Source organism: Diadema setosum, chromosome 14 (genome assembly GCF_964275005.1).
Source record: "Diadema setosum chromosome 14, eeDiaSeto1, whole genome shotgun sequence".
In the NCBI taxonomy this organism is placed as follows: domain Eukaryota; kingdom Metazoa; phylum Echinodermata; class Echinoidea; order Diadematoida; family Diadematidae; genus Diadema; species Diadema setosum.
Genome location: NC_092698.1, coordinates 6429470 through 6441983, shown reverse-complemented (window position 1 = coordinate 6441983; position 12514 = coordinate 6429470). Strand labels below are relative to the sequence as shown.

General features: G+C 38.7%; 1 protein-coding gene across 1 annotated transcript; it reads right to left on the bottom strand.

The window, feature by feature from the left end:
- Positions 1–1425: 1425 nt before the first annotated feature.
- On the bottom strand, positions 1426–3970 carry LOC140237865 (uncharacterized). Its single transcript, XM_072317796.1, has 2 exons — positions 2132–3970; positions 1426–1437 (listed from the first exon to the last, which is right to left on the bottom strand). Exons 1-2 carry the CDS (start codon positions 3968–3970, stop codon positions 1426–1428), a joined length of 1851 nt encoding a protein of 616 aa, XP_072173897.1.
- Between the last annotated feature and the right edge of the window lie 8544 nt (positions 3971–12514).

The following is a 12514-nucleotide window of genomic DNA, read 5'->3' as shown; positions in this document are numbered from 1 at the left end:
CGAGACGAAGGGGTGGGGTCGTTCGGGTGGAATTCAGAATTTCAGGTATTTCTTGAAAATCCTACGCATGACAAAAGGAATAGGCCTACATATTTCAAGAAATTTTCTGTACAACTAAGAGTAATAGATCACAATTTTATCACATTTTTAGGAAGGTTGGCCTACCATGATGAAATTTCACGTCTGCTTATAACGTGGTGGCTATCCTCGTCTTAGCCCCCGCTTTAGGGAAAGGAAACAAATTGGACTTGTTGCCCCTTTGAACAAAGTGGGATTCTATTACCCTAGAGATGCTACCTCCCACGTTTGGTGAAAATCCGTCAAAGATTTCTCAAACGGATGCAGAAAATGTGGAAAACCCCCCTCCTTCCCCTCACTCTACACCCCCCCCCCCATAAGGACATCCCTCGATCCGCCACAATAAAACATGAAATTTCAGTCATTAATGTCTTCATAGCACTAACTTAGCCCTATCTTTTTTTTGTTCCGCAGAAGAAGATAAAATTCCACAGTTTAGAGGCTCTGAGGCTTCACCTCCCCCCCCCCCCCCCCTCAGCGGTGTATGTGTGTGTTTGTGGGGGGGGGGGCATATTCTCAAATTAAGATCATCACCACAAAATGCAATCTGCCAAATTTTGTGAAAATTCGTTGTAGATTTTTCAAGATGGCTGAAAATGTGGAAAATCCCCCTCCCCCCCCCCCCCCCCAAATTTGGGCACCCCTGGATTCAGCATAATCAAACATGGCTCATTTTATCAATTAAGATCATATTACCAGAAACTGCTATCTGCCAACTTTGATAAAAATCCGTCGCAGATTTTCAACGAAGATGTTGAAAATGTGGAAAATCCCCTCCTCCCCCCCCCCCAACCCCCACTCTGGGCACCCCTGGATCCGCCATAATCAAACACAAAATTTCAGTCATTATATGTCTTCATAACACTAACTTACCTTTATCTTTTCTGGTTTGACAGAAGAAGATTTAACAAATCCCAGAGATTAGGGATCCGACACTTCATCTCCCCCCCCCCTTAGGTGGTGGTGGGGGAGGGGGAGGATTCATTTTAACAAGTAAAGATCATATCACCGTAAAGATGTTTTCTGCCGTAAGTTTGGTGATAATCTGTCATGAAATTTATCGAGCAGATGCTGAAAATATGGACAATCCCCCTCCTCTGCGCCCCCCCCCCCCCCCCCCAATCAGGGCACCCCTGGATCCGCTATAATCAGAAATGAAATTTCAGTCATTAATGTATTCAAAGCACTAACTTAGTTCTATCTTTCTTTCTTTTTTTTCGGTTCGGCAGAACAAGAGGGAAAAAATCCATAGTTCAGGGACTCTGAAGCTTCATTCCCCCCCCCCCTCCTTAGGTGGTGGTGGTGGGGGGGGGGGGCTCATTTTAACAAATTACGACCACATCACTATTAAGATGCTATCTGCCAAATCAAAAGAAAATGTTGAAAATGTTAAAAAAGACAAGTGGTCGCTATAGACAGGTGGGGGCTACGACATGTGGTAAAGGTAGCAATGATTCATCCTCAGGTTTGATTGAGAGTTTCTCTTCCATCTATACATACTATAGGTGAAATGAACGGTTTGCACATATCCCGGCGGCTTTTGCACATTTCCCGGCGTCACGTTTGCACATTTCCCGTTGATGAAATTTAGAGATTTGCACATTTCCCGGCGAGACGTTTGCACATTTCCCGGCGTTTGCACATTTCCCGGCTCCACAGGGTAACGTACGCCCGTCATTACAATGATTCCCCAAAACCACTAAATTTAGAACTAACGGTGAGTATGAGCGTTTCACAAATTTGATCTATGCAGTATTTTCCCCAAATTAATGATGTTGTACTATATAGAACACTACGCAAAACAAATGTTGTAACTGACCATGTTTTACTTTTGAAATGGTCAATAATCCATAGAATACTGTAACCTTTTGACATAATTAAGGCCCTTCTTAAAAGTGTATGAATATTCATGTGAGTAGATGTGCACCCAATCATTACATGTAAGCGTTAGCATTTGTAGTGTATTCTATTCACTTAGAATTTCCCATTAAAGAATTCTTCCTTTTTTTTTTAACCCTGGTACTGCAGAACAAAATTGTTTATCACATCCCACATCAAATATGTAGAGTCTATCTGGAGTGCAGAAAGCTATCTCGCCACTCTCAAACTCTTTTAAGCTGTACAAACCTCTTTCTGCTTTTTGCATTTTGAAGTCAGTAATAAGATTGCGCACGTGATCCAAATCTCTCGTGTATCGATCGATACTGACGAGACCCTCCTCGTGCTTCACCCAGGCTACAATGACCGAATCATCTCGACAAACAGCTGGGTAGGGATTCATGCCTTTCTTCGTCAAGACGTTCTCTTTCTTCCCCTTACCATCAATGCAGACGACATCTGAAATGTCTTTCACTATCAGCTTCCCCGTGGACTGAATGGAGAATATATGGTCAGGTAAATATCCATCATACACTATTTCCCTGACTGAATTACCACCCCGCGGGATAAATACTTGGATCTTCTTGTGCTTCCAATAACTCATATGTATATTATCATGTCTATCCACAGTGAGACCACCCAACCCTCCTTCATCATAACTCATCGTCTTGAACGTGACGTCAAGCTTCTTCCACTGTTGAGTGTAGAGTGACATATTGTTGTCTGTATCACGTACGACACTTCGACCGTCAGACAGGAATCCAATGTTAACCACACTGACATCCTTCAGCACCGTCTGCTGTAACTCACCATCAGGGGAGTAGAAATGGATTCCGCCTTGCCATGTTCCCACCACAATCTTACTATCTTGGGGTGCACGAGTAACACACTCCATGATGCCTTTGCTAGGGAGCTCTACGTCTGCTTTGACATTCCATGTGTAACCTTCCAGCTCTCCAAGACAAAGTTCATTGACCTTCACATGCTTACGGAATGAAATCTTCTTAGCTCGTTCTGTCACACCTCTCGGTGATTGGTCGTCAGGATCACCATGTCCCAGAAAGATCTTCAAGTTCTCGCACAGTGTGTCGTGTGCAGTCAAGGCGTCTTTCTCTAGTGGTACCTTCATACCGTTAGTTACCAGCTCTTCCATAGCGTTCATTTGACTGACTGATTGCCGACTCTCTTCCTCCATAGTTTGTAATTCCTTCTCGAATTTTTTTGACAATCGTTTCACTTGACTTTTCAGGGCCTCTCTTCTGGCTGACAATAGTTTCATGTATTCCTCGTATGTCTTGTCAATGTCAACATTGAGCTTTCTCAGCGTGTTTGTTATTTCATTGCGTTGTGTCGTTATGAAATCGATATGATTTTCAATGGTTGTTTTCTTTGATTTTGTCTTTTCTTGTAACTCCTTGATATTTGTCATCACTTTATCCTCATGGATAGATGCCTCTTTGATCTGATGCCCTGCTTGTAAATGCTCTAGCATCCCGCATCTTAGGCAGACGTACTCACGACATCCGGTACAGAAATACTCCTCATCATCGTTAGGGTGTTTCTTACATTTCTGTCTTCTCTTAATCGGAACTTTTCCGGAGAGCACCTCGCTCATGGCTACTACTGAGTGGATGGAGAACGGTGTCCAGATAGAATGTGCTTTCTCACACGATTTACACATGTATTTCCCACAGTCCTGACAGTAAGACACGGCTGGCAGCTTTTCGTCCATCTTGCAAACTGTGCATGTTGGGCTTTTAGCTTTCACTTCGTCCACGAGAGAACTCAGCGGTAAGTTTGTTTGTAACTTACCAACATTTCCACTGGGCAGCGGCGTTCCTTTCCTGCATACAGGGCATTTTACAGCCTGCTGGTTTCGCTGCGTTTCAAAGACACGTTCGAGACAGTGTTTGCAGAAGGTGTGAGAACATGCCAGTGATTTGGGTCGGTTGAACAGTGACAGACAGATAGGACACTCTAGATTCTGGCTGCTGATTTGATGAAATGTTGCCATGGTGTCTGTCTGTCCTCATAGCAAAAGAAACACACAGTGGTAAACACATTGAAAAGCACTAGCAGAATATCATGAATATCATTAGTTATGAAATTAATGTGGCAAAGCAAGATGAAAACTGCTTTTTCAATCCAATAATGGGGAGCCAATGTAGTGAAATGGAGTCATAAGGGACATGAGTGAAATCGGATGTTACTTGTTAATACTCCAAAGTGGTATCATCAAAATCAAAACAAGTGTTGCGTTACGATGCACCCACGAAATTATTCATTCATTTATTTCCATTTCAAAATTTATTTTAACATTTACAACAATCAAAAATACAATTGTCTTGGTACAATACCTATACATACTGAATGGAAGGATCATGAAATACACACAAGAGGCTTGTTGGAAATTAACTCCTACAAGGTGGAAGATACAGTGAAAAGAGAAAAAAGAGAGGTGGAGAAAATGCATAATTGTACATATAGTTTCAGGTACATTTCACCAAAAATATATCTTTTATAAAGCCGTTTCAGTAACTTATGAATAAAATCAATATTTTTCTTTGCATTGAAACCCCAATCAATTTTTCAATATTATTTTATGTGAAATGAAGCAAAAGAATAATACGTTTTTTAAATTTTCTGTTGAAGAAATTGTAATTATAAAGAACACTATTACTTTTCGATAATAGTTGAACGTATAAAATTCGGATTCCAAGACAATTTATCATCTATAAACACACCTCAAAATCTAATAGTGTAAACTCATTTGATTTTCTTATCTCTTTACATCAAATTCAAATTACTATCAATTTTAGTTCTTGTTTCAAATGATAATTAGTCTTATCAACTTTCAAAATCACTTTGTTTACTGACATTTTATTGCTTATACAATCAAGTTGAACAAAACTCATATAATAGAATAATGTGTTAGGATGTGTGCCTTTATAAAATCCACTTGTGTCATGTGTAAATAATATATAATCTACCTCATATGCTGAATAAAGAAAATCATTATGATATGATTTGAGAGGGATGACTATTTTAATCGTGACAATCTACATTTACAATAAGGAGTATCCTCCAACTATACCGTATACAGAAGTTGTTATGTGAAAAAAGGAATATCAATGAAAGTGTGAGCAAAATAAGAGAAATTATTGTTTAGAAACGTGTTTTCGTTTGGCTGCTTGTATATCATGTGACAAGATGTCCTTCAAGTCACACAAAATATCCGTATCCTTGAGAAATAGTCTCAAACATTTTTTTTTTTCAATAACTGATATGCAGATACTGGTTTCGTTTGTCTTGAAAGATTTGGGAAAACTTTTTTTTTAATTATTTATCTTATATATCAAGAGCAAAGTTAGGCTGATCAGAAAATAATATTTCTTCGGGGTTCAATTACTAAATTCATGAACAAGCAGAACCAGTAAGAGCATTTCCAGAAAATATGTTAAAGAATTTCTGTTAACAATAGTTAAAGGAAGTTCTTAAGAACGTAATGAGTAAAGAAGAATGACCCCTCAACCCTTTTAGAACTGAGGGCATTTATTTGTTATAATACAGTCTCTGTAGACTCCATGTCATTTGTTCACACGCAATTAAGCTAGCATCCAGATGAACGTTCTTGCAGAATGCGGGAAAGATTTGATTGCTATGTGATTGGCTTCCTATATTCCTTACCAACCATTGTCCGTAGATGATAACCCCATTATTATTTGAAAATTCGAGAGTCGTCTCATGAGAACTGAAAAGAAAGGCTCATGTCCTGAGTATAATCCTTGCATTGTTAACTAAAATACTTATCTAATTTTTTTTATTTATGTTTTATTGAAAAATTATACAGAATCACACTATTTACAATAATTAACTTGATTAGAATAACACAATCACTGAACAATGTAGAGGAATTGTAAAAAAGAACAAAAAAAAAAAAGGCAGAACATTAAGTTACCACATACAAATCAGATCTTGTTCAAGAGCAATATTCCGAGATGGGGAAGGAGAATAAAACAAACAAACAAGCAAACAAACTAATGAGTGACCTATTAACAGTTTCATCCTCCCTTCCAACTGAAAAAAAAAAAAAAAAATGTGTGTGCACTGCAGAGACTGGAACAAGCCAAACCATGGGGCGAAAAGATCCACATTACCCAAACATAACTTGAACTTCCACAACAACTACACCTCCCCCCCCCCCACACACACACACCCCACACATCATCGTCTCAACACATATACACTCATGCCCCACACACATACCCTGTAAATGTAAATGTAGATGTAGATCACCCCACCACCCGACCTGGCCCAATCCAGCCACAATGTACTCTGTAAGATGTCCTGCAAACCCTACATCCGATGGTAAAGTTTAAAAACAATCATTATCAATTCACGGGAGGTCAGGTCATGTCAATGCCAAAGAAGGCTACCATCTCGGAAATCGCCCCTGAAGAGCCCGAATCGACAACAAATGGCAGCGTTACTAGTACAGTGTATATTGTACTACATGCACTACATGCGACTACAAATGAATAACGCAATATGGCCTTCTATATACAAAACAAACAAACAAACAAACAAAATATGGTACCAATAAGCATTCAATGTACTTGGTCTATACTACAATGGCCTGAGGATTGCATGGAGAAGTTAAATCTCAAAACGCCATTTCTTGAAATGGGAAGTTAATTTATTTTTCTTTTTTGCTATATAATATTCAATTTCCTTCTGTTTTTTTAACAAACGATTTGAATGCTACTGTATTGGGGAGATTATTACCAAACTTGCAACTGTAGATATGATATTTCATTAACAGAAATAAATATGAAACAAATTTATCATTACAAAATCCAAAAAGTTTTTCAAAATTGGTTACATTAATGATTGAACGGTTATACCGTGAAATTATGACAAGGAGGTCCTGCCAAATTGGGGTAACCTTTTCACATTCACAAAATAAATGGACCATTGTTTCCTCCTTTTTATCACATAGGGAGCAGTTAGGAGATTCCTTCCGTTTAATCTTAAAAAGAAAATCATTCAACGCAATAGCTTTGTGGAAAATCTTAAAATAAAAAGATATTAGTTTGGTATCAATAGTACAAAAGAAATTGGTATTGTGTACCTTTTCCCAATCAGTAGCTACTGGTACAGACAAAATTTCACTCCAAAATGCATATCTTTTGTTCGGGATGTGGGAACCGAGTAATAAGTTGTACGTACTTTTGGGGACTTTTTTTAGTGTTCACTAGTTTATGAACAATTGTTTCATGAACTCCCACTATATCAGGGTCGAAATTCTTCATCCATTCTTCTGGTATATTCTTAATCAAAAAATTATATTTCCTCCTGTCTGTAACAGGGATACCAAAATCCAATATGAGTTCTTCAAAAAGTTTATGGCCAGAAAGGGGTGGATTAAATAAATCAGATAAAGTAAGTATATTTTTACTGTACCAAGATGGATAAAAAAAGAAAGGTTTAGATTTCGAACGAATGGATCTCTTATACCACAGAACTTGACATGCACTTAGCTCTGCAAATGTATTACCATAAAATTCAATAGTAGCTTCTTCTCTAAATAAGTACCAACTTCATAATGCTTCAGCTAATTGTGTATTACCAAGAGAATTTAAAACACTCTCGGGAGCATGGGATTTCCACAAAAATTGAACGTCTTGATTAAAGCTTTCCAAAAAGGATAGCTCAATACATTTCCATGAAGCATCAAAATCATCATCCAATAACCATTTTACCCACATCATCTTTTGGGCAGTTGCAAAAGAAAAAGGGTCCACCATTTTAAGACCTGCCTGAATATAATTATTACACATTACTTTTCTCTTTACTCTGTCTTTACCTCCGTTCCAAATAAATTTAAAGAATAATTTATTCAAAATTTTAAAAAAGGAAGAAGGTAATTTGATAGAAAACAAAAAAGAGATATAGTAGTCTGTTAGTTGGGGCAACACAAGGGTTTTGATCACACAAACTCTGCCAATTAATAAAAGATTTCTTATTTTCCAGCAGTTTATAGTTTGTTCTATTCTTTTCAATTTCTCTTTATAATTTAAATCATAAATTAAAGCAACATTCAAAGAAAAAAACAACAACTCCCAGACAGTTGAATTGAGATTTTTTCCATGAAACACCACGATTCATATATGGAAAAACCCGGTTTCCTTTCTTCGAGCCAATCCAAATGGCTTCAGTTTTACTGAAATTGATTTTACACCCAGAAAACTGACCAAATATAAGCAAAGTTTTAAAAAGTTGAGAAAAAGAATTATCTGTACCATCTAAAAAACACACAGAATCATCCGCAAACAAAGAGATCTTAACTTCTTGATTTAGCAAATAGCAAATTGCCCTTTTCCCAAGTTTGAGTGTCACATGAATGAACAATGAATGTCTCACTGGATGGATGGGATCTGTCAATGAAAGGGGTCAAATTAACGGGTGCTGTTCGTTATTCCGAAGGTTCGATATTCCGAAGGTTCGTTAATCCGAAACACGCAAATTCCCTATACCTAGAGGTTCGTTAATCCGAAAATGAAAAAGGGTTCGTTAATCCGAACTTTTGTGGCATTATTCCGAAGGTTCGTTATTCCGAAGATTATTGTTCATTCGAAAATGAAATTCGGAAAAAAGAACTTTCGGAATAAAGAATCTTCGAGCTGTAACCAAATTAACAGGCCAGCCTGCATGAAAGATGTTAAAAGAAACCCTGAATACAAACCTAAACACAAACGTGTATTCGTACACGCTGGCCTGTTTATTTGGACACTTCCATTGACAGATCTCATTCATTTAGTGAGACAGTCATTGTTCCTTTACGATATCACTCAAACTTGGAAAAAGTGCAATATGTCATGGTTGTCTTTAAAGTTCATGTGCTCAGTTTTGCGAGACATTTGTCAACATAATTAGGTATCAATGGAAAGAGGAAGAGTTCCTCTTTCTTTAAAATTATCATAGTGCTCTCCATAGCTGACAATTAAGAAACGGTAGCCCTCCAAAGTTGATTACCTTTTTTTTTCTTCTTTTTTTTTCTTTTTTTAGATACGCACTGTATTGTAACAGAGCATCTAGCTGTTTTGCTCTTTCCTCTTCCAACGGCCCTCTTTGCCCCTCTTTCTGAAGCGAAGGCCAAACTTTCGTTTTCAAGTCATTAATTCTCCACAATTAATTCTTTAAGGAGTAAACCAATCCTATATTTGATACCAGGAGTAAAGTAAAACGTATCCCAATGGAAATAAAATCATTTGAATTGAATTGAATTGAAAGAGAACAATGAAAAGGGGATGGACATTGTCATAAAATTTTACGGATGTAAACATTCTGAGGTCTCGATCAACATTTTGGCAGTTGCAAGCACATTATTATTTTAACCTTATTCGGACACCTGACCCCTGCCAAGTACCCCGGACCACCATCCCTGGATGACAACACGCTAGGACTACCACCCCCTAGGAGAACCACTCTCTAGGACAGCTATTCCCAAGATAATTACCCTCCAGGATGATTACCCCCAGACAACCACCCCCCCCCCCCCCAGTCAACTACTCCCCAGCCCCCAGCCAACTACCCCCGGACAACTACCTCCAGTCAACTATCCCCCGTCAACTACCCCCCGCAGACCTATCCTACAGTCTATCAGACAGGCTGCTCTTGCTAATTTGCTTCCTAGAATGTCAACGCCCTCTATCGACACAAGAAGTAGCAGGTTTCGGCAAAGGCTGCGACATCGCCGCGGAGGGCGCAACTGTGTGGGAGTAAATAAAGGGCTCTTGGAGTACAGTTTGCAAAGGGACTCGTACGTACGGAAGCCCATTCGTGCCACGCAGGATAAAACTTTCAGTGGAGCTAACTGGCGGTCGCCACTTAATTATCTGGCGGCCGCCACTTAATTATGTGGCGGCCGCCAGATAATTAAGTGGCGGCCGCCACTTAATTATCGTTTAGCGATATCGACAATATCGATATCGATAATTATGCGGCGGCCGCCAGTTAGCTCCACTGAAAGTTTTATCCTGCGTGGCACGAATGGGCTTCCGTAGACTCGAAACCAGATTATCATTTTACGTAATTATACCTTCTCATCTAGCATAACTTTCATGAAGTAAGAGAGTTTTTAAACCATCTTTTCTTATTGATTGATGTGGAGTAATTGTTTGAGCATGAAACACCCCCCCCCCCCAAAAAAAAAAGGTATCTGGGTGAAAAAAAAAAATCACATTTAACCCCCCCCCCCCCTTCTCTTTCAATAGGGCAAACTGGGGGAAGTTGTCTGTGGGAGTTGTTAAGTGGTAGCTGACAGGGGGTAGTTGTCCCGTAGTTGTATGGCGGAAGTTCATGGCGGGGGGGGGGGGGGGGGGAGTAAGTTGTCTGGGGTAGTTGGCTGGGGGGGGGGGTTGTTAGCCGGGGGTGTTGTTGTTTTAAACAAAAACAAAAAAAAATAAGAGAGAAATGGGACCCTAATTTGCCCCAATACTGACATAAAATCAGACCATCTTATACACTTTTTCAAATCAAACGTCAGCTCCACTAGGGAACTCATTAGATTAATGACCTCCCTTGGGTGTGAATGCATGAGCTGGGTGATACAGTTGTCCTAGAGGATGGTTGTCCTAGAGGGTGATTACTCTAGGGGTAATTATCCTAGGGACAGTAGTCGTAGCGGGTGGTTATCCGGGAGTAGTTGTCTGGGTGGTACTTGGCAGGAGGAGATGTGCTTAAAGGACAAGTTCACCTTCATTAAGATAAGGATTGAGAGAATGTAGCAATATTAGTAGAACACATCATTGAAAGTTTGAGGAAAATCGGATAATCCGTTCAAAAGTTATGAATTTTTGAAGTTTTTGTGCAGTCACCGCTGGATGAGAAGACTACTGCAGTGTATGATGTCACATGCGTACAACAATATAAGGAAAATATAAAGAGAATTTCACAAAATTTCATCTTTTGAAAAAAGTACACATTCCCTTGACTCGTTACTGACATAATGTTATGGGTAATATTATTCCCATTGCCTTTAGAAAGAGGCAAGTCAAGTGCTCTTTTATTATGCGAAAAAAGTGAAAATATGTTGAATTTTCTTTACAGTCCATTTCCTTTATACTGTTGTACTCATATGACATCATGAGCCTTAGTAGTATCCTCATCCAGCGGTTCCAACACAAAAGTTTTAAAAATTCATAACATTTGCATCGATTGTCCAATTTTCCTCAAACTTTCATTGATGTGTTCTACTAATATTGCTGCATTCTCTTAATCCTTATGTTAATGAAGGTGAACTTGTCCCTGAGACGTTGATTTATTTCTATCGGAGACATTGATGATATCTTCATTCAAACTGCTTTAGTAGGCTTATAACATGCTAAGACAGTTTTTCTGTTCGGCACAAATCACAAATATTAGCATATAGGATTAAAGATGTAAAACGAAACCATGCAGCAAAATCATAATGGAAATGTTAAACAAAGAAGTAATAATTATATCTAGTGATCTTGCATTATTCACATAACAGTACTACATGTCAGGCACAATATTTAGCGTGTGTGGATATCGTTTCGTATACTTACCAAAGTAGGCTTCACTTCCGGGTTCAATATTGCTGACTTAATAGTGTCGGGTTCCGAAGTACATTAGACATAAGCATGATAAGATCACATCTTGTACTCTGTTTAGGCTGTAGGAAGGTTCGAAAATAAATTAGATTGAATGTGGTCTTACTGTTAAGAATCCAGCAAAATATCAAGAGTTACTTTTTGGTGAGAGAGGTGTATTGCGTGGTATTCACAAAAGAATCGGGCGATTCAAGCAGATAATCAAATAAGGGGAGTGGCTGTATTTGCTGTGACCTTTACACTGCGAACCGTCATATAATATAGAAGCGGGTTTTCCCATACATCTCAAATACTATGCGTCTATCTAAGAAATCACAGCGCATAATAAGATTTCGCCTTCAACAGCGAGCTGTTCTTGCGATTCTGAGCTTAGGTAGTTATTTTCTCAAAATAGAAAGATATAAACAAAAATCGTCATGTTAAAGGATCACTGTGACGAGAATCTGAGAATCTGAAATTAAGACAATTAATCATTATGGAAATCAAGCAATTAATCTTTTTGTTGCATAATATTCGTTAATTCCTGAGACTTATCAAACCATGACAAAGAGCCAACATTGTGTGCCGATCTAGAACTTGTTTGATGAATGGAGGAAAGTAAACTTTACTGTATATTATTGTAAGCATATTTATTGTATTCCACTCAGTATCGAGTGGTGTTAACTGCATGGGCTTCGGAACGTTCTGGGAGGGGGGGGGGGGGCTGTGTTTGCTTTGTTTTGTTTGTTCATTTCCATCTAAGAAGATGGCTGGATAGCCAATATTAAGCTACACTATGCTGGTCTTCCATGGGGTCCAATTGGATGTGAGACGGGACAGCTTCACCCTGCACTTTGCGATGAATGAATGAAGGGGGATCTTTTACATGCATCTCTCATACACGGGACCTCCATTTTATGTCCTATCCGAGGGACAGAGTATTT

Excerpts from the sequence above, each read along its gene's own strand:
- LOC140237865 (XM_072317796.1), bottom strand. The coding sequence starts at position 3,970 with ATGGCAACATTTCATCAAATCAGCAGCCAGAATCTAGAGTGTCCTATC.